Here is a 20,970-nt window from a genome sequence, read left to right on the forward strand (position 1 = left end):
TTTAAGATAAAGAGTTTAGCCTGTGTAGTAATTGTTATGTTAGGATAAAGTATAAGTATTCCCCCTTCAAGAGCTAGTGTAAGCATCTTTGAAAGTTCATTTAATGATTGAAGTTTTAGCTGTGAGTTTGTAAGTATGGTGTCATTTACATGGAACAAACTGCTTATGGTAATTGTGATGTGTATAGTCATGTCCAACTGTCTGCTAACTAACATCCAAAGGCAACAGAACATATGGGTCACTCTGGCACATTGAACTGGCCAAAGGTCAATGTGTCTAAGCCTAGCCAGCCCTGGAGATCCTTTCGCACCTGTCTCGTAGGAGTCCCTGAATGGGATCCTCCAGCATTTAAAGGTTTAATTAGTAATGAGACTCGATTGAATCGATTGGCAGTGCTGCAAGAGTGCAGTCGCACTGCTGGCTTCACATTAAGACAACTTGAAGCCTGTTGGCAAGCAAAAATTACCAAAGTTCTCAATGTTACAACCCTCAGAAGAATTAGATTTGTTAAGTTCCACCAATACCTCAGGTGGATGGATAATGTTTGAACCTCCGACAAAAAGTCATTCTAACAAAGTAATGTAGCACTGAGCTGCTGTCAGCCCTATAGCTGATCTCGTTACTACCATTGAAAGTAAAGCCTTTATTCGCGGTGCAATCTCACAAGACAATTGCCAAAGCGATTACTTACTTCCGTATTCCTAATCTGTGGAGATAGAGCATGGAATTAGATTCCTGCTAGTCCACAGAAGACCCTGTTATCTTGGGAAACTTAATTTGTTCCACCCAAGCGTACATCAATTGCTGAATGTAGCTAGCAAAATAAAGAATATCAAACAGTCAAAGCGAAGTCTGAATGAATTAAGGCCTAACAACTCTAAAAAGGCTCACTTGTTAGACTAAGGAAGGATTGAGCTTAACATCCACAATGTTAAGTGAGCTTTCAGCCGATGTGAGTAGCGTACATCATGCAGTATTACAAAATCAAGGTGCAATTGACCTTTTGCTCTTAGCACAAGGACATGGTTGTGAGGAGTTTGAAGGCATGTGCTGCTTGGATCTTACTGATCATTCAGCTTCCATCCATAAGCAACTACAACAGCTACAGGATGGGTTACATGCCCTGAAAGAAGATAGTGACCCCACTGGAAGTTGGTTCGCCAGCTGGGGCATCACCAGATGGTTGAGGTCTCTTGTGCTAGAAGGGGGACGGACTTTACTTATGATGTTAATTGAGATGACAGTCTAACTTGTGTGTTATCTTATCCAAAGCCTGGTTTGTGCAAAAAGAGAAAGGGGGAATTGTTGCTGTATTTTATATATTAGTAAAGGCCTGTATGCGCAAACCAGCCTTTGAAATAAGTCGTGATATTAAGGGCTAAAATCCTTGAAACCTTCCTGCAGAAGAGAGAGTAAAGCAAAACAATATCCTTGTGTGTAGGGGAAAATATGTAAACTTGTGTGTCTTAGCCAATAGTAGCTTGCTTTGCCCGCAGACCCTGTAAAACCCTATAAAAGGTGTGCTAAAGATAGAAATAAACGGCATTCACAATTACTTCTGTGAAGACTGGTGAATAGCTCGGGGGTCTTTCAACAAAGGAATATGCAGGGAAGTGAATCAGAGAGGAGAAAAGGGAGGAATAGGCAGGGAGGGGCATAAAAGGGGCCTGTCCCCTATAAAGTACCACCAAGCAGTGCCCTGTCTGCCCCAGCCCTGGCCTGACCAGCACAGCTTGTCCTCTCTCACTAGTAAATCAATTCTGTAAGTCTCCCAGGGGAACCTCAATTCCTGTCCCTTCTCTGTATCCCTACTAATATTAAGTGCCAGCTACCAGGGGACTGGTGTGCATAGACTGGGTGCCAGCTGCTGGAGTCAGACCAGGGGTTTAGGAAACCCATGCCAGTGGCACCAGCTCCTGGGGGGGCCTGGGGTCCCAGCCCCAGCTCTTGCAGCCCACAGTGACCTCAGGCAGTGCTGCGCTTCCACACACCAGGTGTCCCAGGGTACATGGGATGAGCTCTGGCAGCCAGGCAGGAGGAATTCCTACAGCTATGTACAACTTCCCTCAATTCTCACTTCCACTCAAATCTCTGGGAATTTCATTATCTTTTATTGTACACATTTTATGTTGTAACTCCCAGTATTTTTTATCTGCTTTCTACCTGACCCACCTGTACAGTTCTATCATGCTCCCAGAAGAAAGCAGATGCAGTAATTTTCTACTGAAGTTAAACTTTGAAACCACAAATGCTTAAAATAGCAATAGTCATTCTGCTCCTCCTTGAGATATAACTGATCAAGGAGGACACATTTCAAGAAAGAAAATGAATTATTTATGACTTCATGCAATCCCATTAAAATACCACACATATTCCATTTGGTTTTCCTCAGACTGGTTCTTGAACAAAGAAAACCCCACTCCAATAAATAACACTGAGAGGGATGCTTGTGCAGAAATAAGACAGCTGTAAGAACAAGACCAAATCTTTATCAGTACACATTAAAATACAACTATCCTAAAAAACCAAGGATAACAGGGAACTAAAAAAAATAATAATAATAAAAAAAATCTCAATTTCTTAAGGGTTAAAATTACTCCTAAGCTCAGAACCAGCCATAAATCCTCCTCCTCAAGGTCTCCTGGGCAGGTCTCAAATGAGGTTCACAAGCTCCATGCTGGATCCCTGCACAGCACTGTGTGCTGAGTGTGCAACTCTTCCTCTTTACAAACACAGACTGGACAACAATTGCCCCCATTGCCAAACCCGTAGACTTTAACCCATGCAGAGGAGAGTCAGGGGAAGCTACACTTGCTTACTGAATGGAGTTTCTCCCCTGTACTTTCAGGTTTGGGGTGTTTGGAAGAAACAGTAAATCTTCTATTGCTTTCCACAGGCTTATCATCAAATATGTTACCTAAACTCAGGAAAGAGAGAGATGAAGCCAGTACAGGACTGGAATCCCCATCTTTTGACTGCCAATCCAGTGGGACAACACAAGTTTTGGACTACCCCAGCCTCTGCCCACAGTCAGCCATTCCCCAGCAGTTTACTGGTCCTTCAGTTAGGCTGCTGCACAAGCTAATGAGCCATTTGACATTTTTAAGATTTAATAGGAGTAAAAAAAAAGTCAAACTCAAGTGTTTGCTTTCTGCAAAATGAGAAAACATTGGCACAGATCCAATACCTTTCACACAGCAGTCGCCAGAATGGATTATCTGTGATATACTGTCTGTCAGCTGGGTAAGCCAAGAACACTTGAAAATATTGTTTACTTTGCTTCAAGAAGAATTTTCAAGTAATTTTCTTGCAAATGTTTGTACACAAGGATTTCAAAGTATCTCCCTGCCATTAATCCTCTGTAGGGCTCTGAACAGAACAAATTTTCATGTTTATATAGTGACTCAGTTCCAGGCCATCTCTCGTGCTTTGTAAATGAGGGGATATGGGATTTTTCCCCTTATTAGTGTTGGCTTTCAAGTGCTATCAACATCACAAGAAAAAGGTCAGGATTCTCATTCACGTTTCTCTTTGATGAGGAGAATGGTTGCAGCTTCCAGACTGAGAATCGTTATGCCCACAATTGCTTGCCCTCCAAGCCGTAGTTTGAAATAAGCATCTGGGAATATCCTTTCTGTTTGAAGGATTTTTGTGGCCAAAATACAAACTAGTGCTCTAGAACCAGGACCTGGGTAAGCACAGATGTTACTGTTACATTCTACTCACTACTTCGTGTGAATAAAAAGGATGTTCCTCTCCTCAAATTCATCCCTTTGTCCAAGAGGGCTATTTCTCTACAAACTCTGCCTTGCATAAAATCAATGCTATCACACTGGTTTCTTTGAATTTGCTCATAGTACAATGAAAGGAACATCTTTTTCTGGAAAAGGGAAGGTCAGGGATTATGGAGCCATACTGTTCAGCTACTGAGAGGGTTTTTTAGTGAATACACAATTAGAGTATTCTCAGGGCACAGGAGAGGAAAACAAAAGAGAGTCTTTGTTCATACTTTGTTCATGACATGCAGCAGAAGAAATTCAGACCAGACATACAAAACATTTCCCTAGTGGGGGCAGTTAAGCACTGAAGGCTGCCCATGAACTTGTGAAATCTCCACCCTTGGGGACATTCAAAGACTGACTCGACAAGTTCCTTGAAAACATCATCAAGCTTGGAAGCTAATTTTGTTTGAACAGTGAATGGGACTAGGTAACTTCCAAAGGTCCCTCCAGCCTGAATCGTTTTGTGATTCTGTGACTCATAATCCAGGTTAATTTACCTGGAATAGGAGGACATAAGGAGGCAAGACAACTTTAATTTCAAGCCATTAATGAAACCCTGAGTTGAAAATGTTCTGAGTTCTCCCATTCCTCCCTGTCACAGAAGATTATCGTTCCAGTGTTTCTCAAGCTCACCAGCAACAGCTTTCACTTGTTCCAAGACTCTCATCTGATCAACACCAACACAAGGCTATATAGCTATATACAGATGTATACAGATCTTTGCTACAAACCAGAAATTATTTTTCCTTCTCACTCTGGCTGCATTGCAACTGTGAAAAATTAAGTGACAAAATGTGCTATAGTATGGGCAGGGGTCTCATCCACCCACTCACAGACAGAAATAAGCCTACTGCTTATTCAAAATTATTTTTGTGATTAGCCCTATTTTTACTTCCTCATCTTTATTACCACTTTTAAGAAATTCAAGGTAACAGATGAGATTTCCAACAATTTACTGAATTTTGTACTGCAAGAAAGCAAAAATTTGAACACAACTTTCGTACTTCCTTGTCTATCAGATAACACATACATACAATCAAGCCAACACATAACTGCTACAAAGTGAAATAAAAATTAAAACAATTGAAATCTGAGATTTAAAAGTTTTGGATTCTCTAGGTCAGATCTATTCTGCAAATCCAAATGATAGCAGGAACTAAAACCAAACCAACTTTGATATTGAAAATAGGTTTGTTGAATAAACCACAGCTCACTTACAGACATGGGTGAGTTAAAAACACAGAAATTAAAAATACACTTAAAACTGAGAATGTATTTTATCACCCCCATGTGCTTTTCTTAAGTGTTTGAGCCCAAAAAATTCAACCCAGAAGGGTGGCTGGGACACACCTGACACATCGAGGAATGTCTGCGCACGTCCCATCCCCGCAGTGCTGGTGGCCAAGCACTCATAAAAGCCCTCGTCGGACACGGACACCTGGGCAATGTCCCAGCTCATGCTGGATGATTCTCTGCAGGAGAAAAGGGCACTCATTGAATCCCTCAAAGAAACAAGAGTTACACCAGCTTGGCTTGCAGACACAGGAGAGTTTCACAGTCATTAAGAGGCAAGACAGACCCTGTGATGAAGCAAATTGAGTATCACTTTACAGATGATACTTTCTCATAAGATTTTGCAGAATGTCCCACTAGCACATCAAAAAATAAACCTTTAACAAGTCAGCAGTTGTCACACAATACCAAAGACAGTGTATTTGCTGTCATTCCCTCAGCTGCTTGTGCGCTGTTCTATTTACCAACTGAGAAGACAGACTCCTTGAAGCCGGAGAATTTCTGTGCAGAGCCAGTACATGGTACCAACCCCACGCCAGCAAAGGCAACAAGGTCTCATCCTCCCATCTGAGCTTCCCAAACTCAAAGGTACATATTAATCCAGAGAACCACTGCAGGTTTTCTCTAGATCCCTGCAAAGCCAAGGCTGCTAGACGTTAACACCATGTTGGTATCACACACAGTGTGAAAGCAAGAAGGGGGTAAAATTGTAGCTACACAGGCTGCTTACATGTGCTTCAAAACAAACATTCGCAGTTTCTCATAATTCAAAACCACATTTTATAAACTCCTGGTGCTACAGACACATGGAGAATGACATAAATGAGCAAACCAGTGGTTCTGCAGTGTCCCAGTGCTCCCCATGGCCTGTTGCTATGGCAGATAAACAAAACTGATAAGCACTAAAATATCTGGGAGAGCTTTGGCAAGTCATTGCCACATTACAGGAAAACACTACTTTAATGACCCCTTTGTTAGTCTGAATAGATTGATTTATTAGCCCTTAAAGGATACAGAAGGAATAAGAGACTTGGAATATGCATGGAGGCTTAATGCTGTAGCACCATGGGACAGACAATCGAAAACAGTGTACAGTGACCTTAAATGGCTTTCTATTTGTTCCCTCTTACTGTATACTTATTCTAGATAACCTAATGTATCATACTTCAAATCTCTGACACTTCCCAGTGCAATGCTGGCACATGGACATGGCAGCAACTGCCAGAACTAAAGAATAAGGTGGTGTTTCTTCCAAATAATGAGTGAGAAACTCCTCTATTTCATGGAAAGTGTGTTAAAAGTGAGGTTAGGCAATCATGTTCCGCTTCCTTCCTTACTCATGCTACACACCAGATGTCAACTGTGGAAGCCCTGAGAACAGAAGCACAAAGGAAAATGTGCCCAGGGGTAGAACAGCTTGGCAAAACATAGACCTGTGGTGGACTATTAAAGAAAAATTAATAAAAAAAAAAAAAAATCAGGCCAACACTGGCAGCAAGGACTAACATGTCAGGGCATCTGCTCCACACATGGGCACTAGGTGAAGGGCTGTAACTGCACACAAGTCACAGCATATGTCAGGGGATAACTCAGCACCTTCCAGCACTACCATAACCTACCAAATTCATTTTACTGTAGATGCAATCTGATAATTAGGCTGTTTATCTGGGAAGCTGAGTAACTACAAACATTCAAACTCTGGTTTCTCAGTCACTGCAGAGAGCACAGTGGTGCTTGGGTTGTACTGCACCTCACCTCCTGGACACCCCACTCCATGCTGCTCCAAACCCAGCTGGGAACTCACCAGACAAAGGCTGTGGCTCACAGGGAGAAATGAAACCTATCATTTCACTACCTAGCACATGGTCTGGAGAGACATATTCTGCATGGTTTACTAGATTTGAATAGCAACCACAAATATCAGTTGATTATGAGTGAATATCATGATTGTTGTTTTGATCAACTACATGAATCGCCTCTCATCAGAATTTAATGTCTTATTTTTGCTGATTCTAAACTCTGAAGGATTAGTGAGATCTGCTGTTTATAATACAGAATGGATTGTAAAGACACTTTCATGCTCAGTTTCCACTGACATGAGGTGCTCAGCTATTGCTCTTGACCTCCTATATCAGGCTGCTCAAAAATGCACTGCAAAATCCAGTTTTCTTACTACACTACCATAGGATGAAGAAATGTAGAAAGACAAAGGTGCTACAATTTTACAAAAGTTTTTTCTTCCTAACATATGGTACTTATTTAAAATTAGGAATTATTATTGCAGCTGACAGTAGTACCTCTGGAACCAAAGTAAAAATGTATTTGAATTTCAAAGTCTGTTCTCTTCATGAACCCTGAACCTGTAGTTATTCTAAGGGTATCTTCACATAGACAACTGTCACAACAGAAATATTTTCAATATTCAATTTGTAAACCATTTAGGTTTTGAAATAAATATTAAAATAGTTGAGTAAAGACATCTGGATACCAAAACAAACCTTATTCAGTGCAGAGGAATACTGGAGTTCAAACGTGCACTGAACTACTAAGCTGGACAAACCCTGCCTGGAACTTCACTACAAGTAAGAGGCAAAAAAACCAAGCTGAAGTAGATCCTATTTAACTGTGAACAATATTTGGCTCGAGATATGTTTTGTTAAATTAAATTGGATGACGTGTTCATTCATAATGACACTTCTGTAACAGAAAAAAGAAAAATGCAGCTGAATTAGTGGTGCTAGGTGTGTGAAGAACAAGGAGAAGCATGGGGTTTGATACCTAAGGAATGGAAAACATTACACAGCAGCCCAAGTATGTGCTGTGCTGGGGCCGACTATGTGTCAGTCGCACCTCATTAAAACCCAAACCACACCAAGCTGCAGCATTTCCCACTGCCAGCAGTGCACAAGGCAGGTGCAGGATGTGTTTACTTGGGTATGCTGTGCCTGCTGGGAAATACGTAAGTTACTCTTCAGTCTGCTCCTGAGGTGCTTCAGGCTGCACAGGAGGTTGCTGACAGTGCTTGCTAGCGCACAGTTTCCTTTAGGTTTTACAAACAGAATTAAAAGGGACACTTTATGAGTATTTTAACTAATTTACCTTTTTATTATTATTATTATTCTCTCATCCTACAGAGAAAGGGCACAAGATTCTTTTTCTATACAGAAATCTGAAGAGCCTTCTGGATATTCCACATAAGTTTTGCTATTTTGAGAGATTTTCTGAAGATGAAATTTTCTAGGGCAGGTCAGGACATACTTCTAGGGCATCCATGAAAGGCAATAAAAATCAAACAAATTCATGTATGTCCAGTCATCTAAGTATCACTGGGGCCAGAGTGAGGGATGTGTTTCATAAACAAAGCTAGTTACCAATCTTGAATAACTTTTTAAAATATAAATTAAAACTATATGATTTCTAGACTTTTAGATCCAGTTTATCATAATTTCAGAGCACACATCTGAGGGGAATTTAGGCCAGAACTTTATAAATCCCACCACATGTACAGCATGTACACCCTCTGCTATATATCATACATAGATATATCTCTCTCTATATATAAATATTACCAATATCTTCATAAAATACAGCCTCCCTGATGAAGAGCATAAAAAATAACAGACTGGAAGTAGCAGGATGTAGACAGCACATAGCAGTACATAATAATAGAAATCATAAGCTATAAATAGGAAACGAAGCAGCATTGCAAAAAAAATCACGACTTACTTGAAGAACTGATCCACTCCCAGTTTTACTCCATTTTTAGTAAAATGTTGAGTAAAAGGTATAAGGCTTTCAACATGGCAAGGAACAGAGCCTGGCTGCAAATAATACCCTGGAGTCTTCATGGGCATTGTAACTTTGGGGGCATCTAAAGAAAGAAAACATTCCCCAGATTCTATTATCAGCTACTAACACAGATCCCCTCCTTTCCTTTTATTAAAAAGGAAGCTCAATTTCTGATAAAGCTTCACTTAATAAGTATTGACCATCATGAACAAGAGACAGAAATTTGGAAGGAAAGACCACATAAGTTATAAAAAGCTTAAATTATAAAAGCACACAAGATCTCAATTTTAACTGATTCAGAGGAGACAGATGAGGAGTCAATTCAAGTTAAAGTCTCTTACCAGGAGTAACACTAGAAAATGAAACACTTGAAACTCTCTGAAAAAGATAATCATCCTTGTCATAGCCCATTATTTTAACAAAAAAAGCTTCATCTGGTGGAATGAAGTCAGAAATATTCCATAGTCCATAGGGCTTTCTGTCAGGATAGTATTTCACAGGCAAGGTCTTAAGGAGTTCCCCTGTAATGCTCAGAAGTTCCAGTCGGTCTACTCTAGCTGGAGGCAGGATCCCTGTAGTATTCAGCAGCATGAAGGTAGGAATCCCTAGAAAAACAGAAACACACTATTTTAAGTGCTAAAGAAAACAGATAACTAAAACATGAAAGATTATATTCTATCTGCATAGCTCACTACCCCATGAATGCAGCATTCAGCTTCAGCCCTCACCCATTGAGTAGGCAAAGGCTAAATTGTACTGAGCTGAGCTCTGCTTATTAGCTGTGAGGAGACCCAGCTGGGGAGAGTTTAAATTACTGATTTAAACAGGTGTTTCTAAAATAGCAGCTTCTTTATTAATTTGTCCCCATGCACCTGGGCCAAGGCCTTTTTCTGAAGCTCCAGAACTAACAGAAACAGCACTGCAATTTTGAGGCAACATTAAAAATATCTGTATTTATGTCACACAGATACGAAGCACCCCCAGGAACCAACCCACAGCATCTCCAGAGCTATCACAAAGCTCATCATAGAGCTCTATTCAATTCTGGGGGCCTGAAGCTATTTAATGTGGACTAAAGTGGAAACAAACCTTGCACTGGCCTGCTGGATGTTTTTTTAAAGTCTAAGGTGGGCTTCCTGGAGAAGCCAGCTCGGAAGTCGATGGTGCTGAGCCCTGTGATGCGCACAGAGTGCCTCCCACTGCTCGAGGTCTGAAAAACAGCCAGCACATGGAATCAGTACTGCAGGCACTGCACAGAAGGTGAGCCAGCCCCTGAGCTCAGGGACTGACTCCAGCATAGTTAACAGCAGCACACAGAAGAGCCTCATGGCTGAAGTTGTAAGGAAAAGCACCTTGAATAAAGCTTTGCTTTCACATCCAGGCACTACAACTGTGGTGTCAGCAAAGGCAGCCAGTTTGTCTTGGAAGTAAATCATATCAATAAATCAACAACTCCTTGTCATGTGCCAATGCGTGTAATGGGAGTGGTCTGGGAGTTCAAACCTGACAATTACAAACTCTACTAGAAAATAGTGTGTTAATCAGAACTCCAGAAAAAACTATCTATGCTTTAAAGGTCCATCTCTTCTCCAGCCAAGGGGAAAGTAGAGGGTGAATAGGTACCTGTTCCCTTTGGTCTCTACCCTTGTACCCTCACCTTGTCATTCTGCTTCAACCAGCAAAAAAAAAAAATAAGAACAACCTCCACCCATCCATCACCCTTGAACAGCCTGAGCTTCATGTTCTGTAGAGTACAGCTGCTTTAATGCAAGTCTTTCATCTTAAAGATGACAAATCAAAGTAATTTTAAGTCACTTCCTATGATAATATGCAGAGAAAGAAAGGTCAGCTGGTACTTGCCAAAGGTGTACAGGAACCCAAGGCATATCCTCCTCATCTACTTCTACAACCTTGTCTGGAAGCTTCCAGTGAGCTTTCCCTGGAGTTTTACCCAATCCATTCTCAAATTCCTGCAGCTCTCTGGAAGAGGTTACTCCAGAGTAACCCCTCTGCCATCACTGCATGTGCGTATCAAATTAAACAGTTGTTTCTTAAAAGTAACAGCCTTGGGACATTAGACACCATGAAAAAGCAATGTCTAACTGATCAAAGCAACATATTTCCTTCTATTTAGCTAGCTTTTCACCTCAGAAATAGCACCACTAAAACCTTTTTTATATAAGTCAGCTGTTAACAATATAAAGAAATATTTAATTGTGCCAAACAATTCAAGGTATTGAGTGTTAATTGCCAGTTAAAATTTCATTAGATAAACTCAGTGATAAAGTTCTGTTTTATAGCTTGGTGAATCTGCATAAGGAGTTTATGGTGTGAATAAAATTTTCATAAAGCTTAAGTCTGAAGTCTTAAAAATCTTTGTATAAATAAACCAAACCAGTGACTAAAGCTGAGAGAACACATAGAAAAATAAAAAAAAAATTTCTTTATGAATTACTCAGACCTTTGGATATTTGTGAGTTTTAAGGCCAGAATAACCTTATAAAATTTTACCATTTCCTAGTAACAATAATCACATCTCTCACTGTCATGTCTAGGAGCTGGGGGGTCTTTAGGCAAACATCAGGAATTAGTTTTATCACACAGGACTGCTTTCCAATTATCTTTAGGTCTTTTCTCATTATTTGTAGTTGAACATGGATTGCAGAGACTGTACATTAGTGTTTCCTCTCCCAGGCTGGATGAGGATAATCAAAGGAGCAATTACATATTTGTGAGAGACACTTTCCTGTCTTGCAAACAACATCAAAAAATTTCCCAAAATACACAAATCTAAGAAATGCATGACCTGGCTTGCTCATAAAATTTAAATTAATATTTCAACTACATATTCAAGAGATTTTCTTCATTTCTTTTTTCATGCAACATAAAGCAACTTGAATGTTTTATCCATGCTCTCCATAGAGCTGGAGACAGCATTATGCTGAGCTTAGAAAAAAACCCAAAACCCACCCAAATCCCAACCACCAGAAAAACTCCCAGGCCCTCCCTGCAGGAGCAGCCTGATGGCTTGACAAGGCTGCTGTCCCACCACCAGGAGTGCATGCCAGCAGTGGCAGCCTGGGCAAGAGAAAACTGTTGGCTCTGCAGGTGTGCCACCCCAAGCACGCACTCCTCCCCGCTTGGTGCTTGAGCACGTGGGTGCTGGCACACACGGGTGGCTCAGCTCACACCACACAGCCGAGAGCACACAGGGCACTTCCTGCACTGTCCCTCTGGGCTGCAGGGCACTAGATATTTGCTGCACTGATCCCTCAACCTAGAAGTCTCCAACAAATGACAGAAGTGAATCCTAACGCCCTGACTGTAGGAAAAGGTCTCGGGATCCAATGTGGCTCACGTTACCATGTTGAACAGGACCCAAACCTTTTTATTTTTAACGGCCCACCAGGTTGTCTCTGTACTGGAATTTGCAGCACTTTTGGTCATAGTATCATGGAATTGGAAGGGACCTTAAAAGGTCACCCTGCTATAGGCAGGGACACCTTCCACTAGCCCAGGTTGCTCCAAGCTTCATCCAGCCTAGCCTCAGAGACTTCCAGGACCCAGAGGGGCAGACACAGCTTCTCTGGGCACCCTGTGGCCAAGGCCTCCCCACCCTCACAGGGAACAATTCCTTCCCAATAGCCCATCCAGCCCTGCCCTCTGTCAGTTTGGGGTTTTTTTCCCCTCTTGTCACATCACTATCTGCCCATATACAAAGTCCCTATCCCTCATTTGATAAGCCCCCAGTCCTAGACAGACATTCAAACAATTCTCCCCAGAGCTGCTGAGCTCAACATGCTTTTGTAGCTGCAGTTCTGCAGCAGGATCAACAGCTTCCCCCAGGACTGTGTGTGAATTAATGATCCTTTTCAAAGCACCTCTGTGCTTAGGGCAGGGACAATGCAGAGCAGCATCCATTCAGCACTGCCTATAAAGTGCCTCACCCGGGTGCCTTCCCCTCCAAAAATGACTATGGAGTATTTACACTGCTACAATAGAATAGTTCAGTCAGAAAGGATCTACACCAGTAGGATTGTTTCCATATCTATTTAGGAAAGCTAGGATCATGCAGCTTTACTTACATAAAGAGGTATACAACAATATTAAATACAAGATCACAGGATATTTACTGTAACACAGACTCAGCTATGAGTATCTGTGATAAATAACATATGAAATCATTATACAACCTACACAACCCCCTTAATATGCTACAGGACAATCTACATGTAATCTGCAATAACTTTACCTTAACTGTCCATGTTCCAGGCTCTGGATCTTTGACATTTACTACCTTTGCAGAGTTGTGGATATTTAGCAATTCATTCAGACCTGATCCTTTACTGAGCTGCTTGCCTGGAAAAACAGAAACAGGAAGTAAATACAATATTGCTTAAAAAAAGCAGAGAGTAAATACAATATTGTTGTTTTGTACCAGTGTATTGCTGATAATTGACTTTCTCACTACTTAGCAGTCAATGACATTTACAACACTCAATATTCCCTATAATTCTTTGACAGATTAATGAAAATGTTCGTTTATATGTGGGTGGTTGTGTGCAGGAATTGGCTCTCTAGAGGGGGATTTTGCTCCCTCATGGCTGACCCTGAAGAATCATCAGCCCTAAAACTCATCTGGCTGTTTCACAGGACTAAAGGGAAAGAGGAAGTGGAGACCGGGATGTCCTAATGCCCATTTTCAAAACCTAACAGACATGCTCTTACTAAGACACTGTGTTTAGATGGATTTAGATGCATGGAGCTAATCTATGAGAAAGGCCAAAAAAGATGTGAGGTCACAGCTTCAGCAAAGCCTGACATTTGCACCCAGGACTGCATTGTGATGGCTTGAACACAGATACTGAGCAAATATCTTTCCTGTAAACAAGAATGCCACAGTGCAGGACAGACCAGACCACATTGCAGGGAACCCATCCTGGGCATAAAATATTTCCACGCTACTCAAGCTATATCCTTAGGCAAAAGTCATTCAGAGAATACAAAATATGATCTGAATTTATTTCTGGAGTGTTGTTCCAAGTTCCTAAGGCATCAATATAATAATAAAGAACAGATTTGTTCAAAATAGCTTCAATTACAAATTAGTTCCAAATCTGTCATTGCATTCCCCATCACACACTGCTCAGCTGGAGATGGGCAGGGGAGACAGGTTTGGTTCTGAATGTTCTCGCAGTTCAAAAAAGCCATACCATGGTTGAACTTTCCTCACATAAAACCCAATGAACATGTACAACCCTTAAATGATGGTTCAGGGAATACAAAAACAGATGAAAGGCCAAAGTGTCCAGCAATCCAGAATGCAAGGACAGACTGTAACAAAGAAGATGGAGTTGAGATGGACAGAATAAAGAAGTTTTCCAGTTGCCTCCAGATGAAAAAAAAACCCATGGAATATTGAGAAAAAAATAAAATATGAGAAGGGATTTTTCCTTCCCTTTTTTCACTGTCACAAAATAAAATATAAATTACTTCACCTAAAGGATTATGAATTTCCATTGCTGGCGAAGGACCACTCAAGGACACTGTAACTTCCTTCAAACTGGGATCAAAAGGGATCTGCCAAGTATTTACAGCCATGGACAGATGGTCTGTAGACAAGAGATGCACTTTGGAGGCTTGAACTGCTTCTTCAACCCATTTTAACACCTAGAAGAGAAAAGAACAGTTGTTACTATACTGTCAGCAGTATTGGCTGTTGAAATATTTTCTGCTGAAATGCTTGTCTCTACTGTCTTGTAGAGATTCCATATTGATTTATTTTTAAAAATGTGAATACTTAAAGGAAATGCAACTTTAGTAGAAAATACTAGCAAAGCCATGGGCAGCATGGTGTTAAAGGAGTACACAAGCACACCTGGATACATCTCTGGATACAACAACCACAGGTAAATTTTAAAAGGAATTAGGGATACAAACCTGTGGATATTTCTGGTCATCAACTATTAGTTGCATGAAGCAACAAGGAAAATTCTCTCATCCAAATGTACTAAGTAATTGCTATCTATGGACCTTCCCAGGGTTTTATTCCCCTAAAACATGTAATACAAATTTCTGTTAGGCACAGCACAGAGGTGGGAGTGGAGGGGAACACGCCTTTGGAAGGTACGTTTCTGCAGGGCACAGAGGCTCCCACACCAGGGAAAGCAGCCCGTGGGAGAGTCCACAGTGAAGGAGAGGAAGGGTGTGAGGAGGAAAAGGAGCTAAGAGGAACCCATGTGTACTAACCACACCCCTTTCCTGGTGGCACTGGGAAAGGGAGAATGAATTGGGCGAGGAGTTGGGCAAGTGGAATCAAAGGTGTTCCTACCTGTCTTTGCTTCCCACCATCTGAAGAAATAATTTTAGTATCTCTTTTAATTGGCAACAAATTAATTTTCCTTAAGTCAACTTTGTCTTGCCCTCAACAACAACTGGTGATTTCCCTGTCTTTATCTCAACCCAGAAGCTTCCTCAACCCACTCCTCCTCAGCAAGGGGTGAGTGAGTGGCTGAGAGGGAGCTTGACAATCAGCCAAGGGAAATCCAACACAACCAACCCAACCTCCCCAGAAACACACCTCGTTTGTCAAACTATGATTTTGCATCACCTCTGTATGTAACAAAGCTGTAGCATATTTTTTAAATCCTACTGAAGTAATATTGGGTTTGTGTAACAACATGAATGTGACTCACAATAATACTGAACTGTCATATTAAGTTGCAGTTGACCATGGTGGCATTGAGAAACATCTTGTAAAGGAGAGCCATCTTTTGATTATGTCAGTTCAAGACTTGGAAACCAATAATAAACCAACCTGGATGTGTTACCCCTCAGTCCTGGGGGATCTCCAGGGCAAGTCCTTCAACCTAGGACCCAATTCAACACATTGCACAAAAGAACCTCATTCCCCTCGTTTATTGTGCATTACTTGCTTACTTTATCATTTAAAAAATAGAAATATGCCATAGGTTTTTGTGTTTGATGACTTTGTGATAGAAACTAAATTCCAGCCTCCTATAAAAGCATACTTGTTCTCATCTGTTACAGTATAAATGCCCAACAACCTTTGTTCAAAGATGAAGTAAGTAAATAAGTGAAGTGAGTAAATAAGTCATCATTGAAAACACATTAGAAATGGTGAGGGCAGGTTTGCATTAATGATTCTCCCTCTACTCTTAGGAATGTCCCACCTGAGTTGTGCTGAGTGCTCCCAGTACAGGGTGCAACAGCACTGACCAGGTGTCTCCTCGCCAAGTGTGTGCACAAGCTAGGTGCTTGGGCATGTTTGCAAAACAGCACACCCAAAAATCACAGTAAAACTGCCTGTGCTACTCAAAGCCCTGCAGTAATGTGGCCCAAGAGAGAACTGTGGTTTGTGCAACCACTGGTGACAGCAGCTAGGGAGCAACTCAAGTTTGCTTTAGACAAGCCTGGAACAGGAATCACAGGGCTTCAAAAAGATCCAACTCATTTAATTTCTACTTTGGATATTACACAGCTGGGTCCAAAAATGCTTCCAAAGAAATTTTAGTGTTCTACTCCCAGTGAGATGAGCATGACACTTTTTTGTATGAGGTACATGGAAAAGTTCCCATTTAATTCCAGGATCTCACATCTACAGGTAAGTTTTTAAATGGATTGTAAAATTCAATGAACCCATATGAATTCAGTTTCTTAGAGTTTCTCAAGATCAAAACTAAAAATTGAAGGCAACAGAACAACCCAGCTGTCTGCAGTCTGGCAGCAACTTGCTTGTATAAGTTCAGTAGGCAATTCTAGGAGATCCATTTCCCAACCCTGTCATTCCAAAGAGGTTTGCAATACTGCTGTAACACTGGTATAGAAATAGTTTTTTTTCTCCTCTGGGACCTTTACAGAAAGCCCCCAAAACAACAGCAGCTTTTGTTGTTCTGCCAGAATGCAACGTGGTGAGTATTATTAGAGGGAGAAGGGCAAATACAGCAATGAATTACAACATTTACCAAAAAAATTTGCTCTTGCAACCTGCCCTGCTGTCAGGTCATTTCTTGGAATGCATACTGAAACCTGGAAAATCTGTGGAGCACAGTCTCTATTCCCATTTGTTTATTCTGGGACTCAAGAATATTTCTCAAGCAGTCAAAGCAACAGGATTTCAGGTTAACTGTTTCATTGCTTAAGTAATTTTAGGTTCATACTTACACCACAAGAGGAAAAATATTCTAATAATGTTTTTAAATGCACATAAAAAATATAACTAAGACAGTGCATGAGAAAATAATACTGTAAAAATAAAACATGAATTATATATATAGCATGTATGAAAACCACATGACTGAAAGGTTTTAGTGTTGGATCAAAAGCTCTTCAAAGTTAGGAACCACAAGAACTAAGCCTGTCTGCTTTCAACTGTCTTTCAAAAGCTCTTCTGCAGTTGCCTCATGACAGACCTTAGGTACATGATCATGTTTTGTTTTTTTCCAGAGACTCCAAATTCCATGTAAAAGAGAGAAAGACCAGCTGTAACTATTTGTTTTTCCTTTCTTTGCTTGGCATTCACAGTACATTATGTATCTCCAGAACAGAAGCATACAGCTGCTTCTTCCATGAAACCATTCCTCCTTTTTCTATGAAAATGGATGACGCCTATATAGGGAGAAGACAAGAAACAGAGGTTTACAAGAAACCTTCATTCTGTGTTGTAACTTTGGACTTTTGACTTTGTCACCTGCACTGTATCCTTGAAAAGCAGTAGAAGGGCCTTTTATACCGTTAACTGAGTGAAACAAGATTTCATATTGCTTCCTCTGCAGCATCATCCAGACACACACTGGTCATACACAGCAGGGACCTGTAACACCAACCCAAGCTGGTTGGTGTAACCCTTGGGTTGACATCCCCTGGGAGGACTAAGAGCCTGCAGAAATGGGATGTACTCCAGTGGGTTTAGGGACCTCTGTTTACAGCAGACCACTCATGAGTGAACACCACCAGACTCCATTTCCTGTGATCTTACAGATTATACCCTTTAGCACCTTCCCTGCAATAAAACTCTTTTTGCACCATCCCTTCTAAATGTTCTGTTACCAGTCTTGTCTTCAGTCTACCCTCCATCTCATCTCATCCACAGGCTTCTCATCCAATTCCAAACTCTCTTTTTTTTCCCCATGTAGGTTCATCCACCTTTCAAGTCACTCAACAACACCCCCTTCTTCCATCAAAGTTTAAGCTGTGCCCTTCTGCCATTCTCAGTTCTCTTCCCATCAATGTTCTTTATATGGAAGATCCATTTCTACTTATTTTAAAAATCAGAAAGAAAGATGTATTTTTAGGCAGCGTAAGTACAGGAATTTTTCCCTTCTTACAGAAAGGTTAAAAATAAGAAAAATCAAGTGCTTCAACACTAAAAGAAATGGAAAAAGACCACTCACCAGGTCTGTTCTTGTGAACTCCCAGCTCTCTGATCAGGCCAGTTTATCAGACACAGGAATGACTAATTTTTGTCACAATCAATCAAAATGACCTGGAGACATGAACTGAACTGGCAATGAATAAAATCTCCACTATCTTCCACAGCACCATAGTCACCCTCTACTGATCATCACAGTTCATCTCAACACCTCCTCTGGCATCAGTACAAATCTTTGGGCACCACAGCCATTTACAGGAATTTCCTTACAGAAGGATAATTAGGTATGGTGTAATGTAACTTCAGTTCAAGTGAAAATTAGTACCTTTTGGAAACTGGACACAGTTATGAAAATAGAGAATCTGTTCCTAATGGAATTTAACCCATGCTTGATGCATATTCTTAATGTCACGATAACAGAACCTAAGGGAATGGCTGCAGCTGGGCCAGGGAGAGTGAGGCTGGAGATCAAGAAAAGGTTCTTCCCCCAAGGGGTGGTGGGCACTGACCAGACTCTCTAGGGAATGGGTATGGCCCCAAGGCTGCCAAAACTCCAGGACTGTTTGGACAATGCTTCCCTGCTTAGGGATGCAGAGGCTGGGACTTTTGGGGTATCTTTGCAGGGCCAGGGGTTGGACTTGATCCTTGCAGACTCCAAGGATCCCGCCTCCAGCTCGGGATATTCTGCAATTCATTTAAATTTTGAGCAATTATTGCAAATTAAGCCCTGAGTCTGCAAAAGCAACCAGAGAAATCTCACCCTAAAGAAACACTTTTCAAAGCCAGGACTTCAATAATTTCATAAAGCACTTTGATAAAGGCTTTCCAAGACTTTTTTTAGAATATTATGATCCTATGATGGTTTGTGATGAAAAAGACACTAAAGCTCATCTTGTCTAACCCCCCTGCCATAGGCAGGGACACGTTCAAATAGTCCAGGTTGTTCAGAGCCCTAGCATGGGCCTTGAATATTCCAGGCATGGGGCCTTGATACTATGACTAGATAAATATTCTCATTTATCTACTGCACAGAAATCAGAGTGAGTTTGTAAAAATAGGACCTTCATCCCAGACTCTTAGATGAGCTACCTTCAGCAGAAAAGTGGAGATACATATGTATTTCATGTTTTGCTGGACTGAACCCAACACAACTCTGTCAATCACCAATAATTTCAACCAAGTTAACTGTAGGATTTGAAATCAGAACATGTTTTTTCAGAAGTAAAAAAAAAGCACTAAGTTTTCACAGTCTTCTCAGTACACAAGCATTGGATATGTATCAAGTATTGTTTTGCTGTGTTTCCTTGTATCTATCCTAGAATATTGCTTCACTCTGCACTTAATGCTCAAAGGGCAAGAACAAGAGGAATGGTTTGAAATTTCATATACTAAAAATAGCTTTGTTTGGGTTTTTTGGGGATAGAATAATCAAAATGTTTTAACAAAACAAGTTGTTGTTTGGCAGGGTACTCAGCAGGGACTTTGTATCTATTCCCTAATCCCCAATCCAGCATTGGCTGTCTCTGGGCCCACAACGGTGAGTGTGCTTCAGCATTTATAAACTGCATTCTTTACACATCATCAACTCCTCAGAGGAAAAAGAGCACAACTGTGATTGTTTGATTGCTGCTGGATCCTGCCTGAGGGCTATTCCATAAACAGCTGATCAGATCTCTTTGAGATGTCCTGTTTGCATCCACCCACTGGTGGATGTGCTTCTTGGAATCAATGCTGATCCAGAACTGAAACCACAGAGAAGGTTTTACTGGGAATGGCAGCAATTTGGGTCAACTCATTTTCACAGTCACTTTGTGCAGACACAGATTTATGTAAGGTCAATAATCACTAAAATTGCACAGTCTTTTGGGTTTGGCTTTAATATAAATTGTTCAGCAGTTACTATGGAAGACTTCTGAAAGTGATTTAGGGTTTGCTTTTTTTCCACCTTAGGCAATCTCTTACACTGGTTAAGCATCTCTTTCCAGTGCCCATAAGCTGCATTTTTCCCTCCCTCTCAAAAAAACACTGCAAAAATATCACCTACTGATTTCACCCTCTGCTGCTGCGCATGTGGGGAGGCCCTGGCACAGGGTGCCCAGAGAAGCTGTGGCTGCCCCTGGATCTCTGGAAGTGTCCAAGGCTAGGCTGGACAGGGATTGGAGCAACCTGGGATAGTGGAAGGTGTCCCTGCCCATTCCAGTGGGTGGAATGAGATGATCTTCAAGATATCTGGCAACCCAGTACATTTTACAACTTTACAATTCTATGATTACTTACTCAAAAGAAATGTGGAGCTGAAATTTGGAAGGGGGTGAAAGAGGCTACTGAAACCCCCTGCTTAAAACCTTACTCAAAATTCCAAGACAGTCTGTTGTTTCACACAGAAGCTGGTGTTCTTACAAACAGGGAAGCACCAAGTTCAGAAAGCAGCAGCAGGCAGGAAAGCAGGTCATGCCAGCTCCACTCCAGAACACGGTACTGTCTAGCACCTACAAATGGCTGTATCTGCTCACTTCTACCTCCCAAAAGCACAAGAAAACAAAACTACAACTTTGTCATGGGGTAGCTTTACCTTTAAAGCAAAGCTGAGGAAAGAGGGGAAGTTAGAAGTGCTGATGGCTGATGGGGGTTCTTCCTCCTGACCAATTATCAGTCATTTCCAAGAATTGACAGCAGTTTAGGCCATTGAAAAGTGGGATCAACTTGTGAACCCTA

The 20,970-nt window shown here is 41.1% G+C and overlaps 1 protein-coding gene across 2 annotated transcripts in view; it reads right to left on the reverse strand.

The window, feature by feature from the left end:
• HMCN1 (hemicentin 1) overlaps positions 1 to 20,970 on the reverse strand; it is a 177,761-nt gene that overhangs the window by 116,386 nt on the left and 40,405 nt on the right. For both annotated transcript variants that reach the window (XM_015636090.3, XM_015636087.3), the window contains exons 5-10: positions 14,363 to 14,534; positions 13,117 to 13,223; positions 9,954 to 10,074; positions 9,206 to 9,469; positions 8,802 to 8,946; positions 5,133 to 5,254 (exon numbers count right to left, since the gene is read on the reverse strand). In XM_015636090.3, coding sequence (XP_015491576.1) covers positions 5,133 to 5,254; positions 8,802 to 8,946; positions 9,206 to 9,469; positions 9,954 to 10,074; positions 13,117 to 13,223; positions 14,363 to 14,534 — 931 coding nt within the window. The remainder of the gene's footprint in view (positions 1 to 5,132; positions 5,255 to 8,801; positions 8,947 to 9,205; positions 9,470 to 9,953; positions 10,075 to 13,116; positions 13,224 to 14,362; positions 14,535 to 20,970) is intronic.

The sequence above is a fragment of the Parus major genome, chromosome 8, assembly GCF_001522545.3.
Source record: "Parus major isolate Abel chromosome 8, Parus_major1.1, whole genome shotgun sequence".
In the NCBI taxonomy this organism is placed as follows: Eukaryota; Metazoa; Chordata; class Aves; order Passeriformes; family Paridae; genus Parus; species Parus major.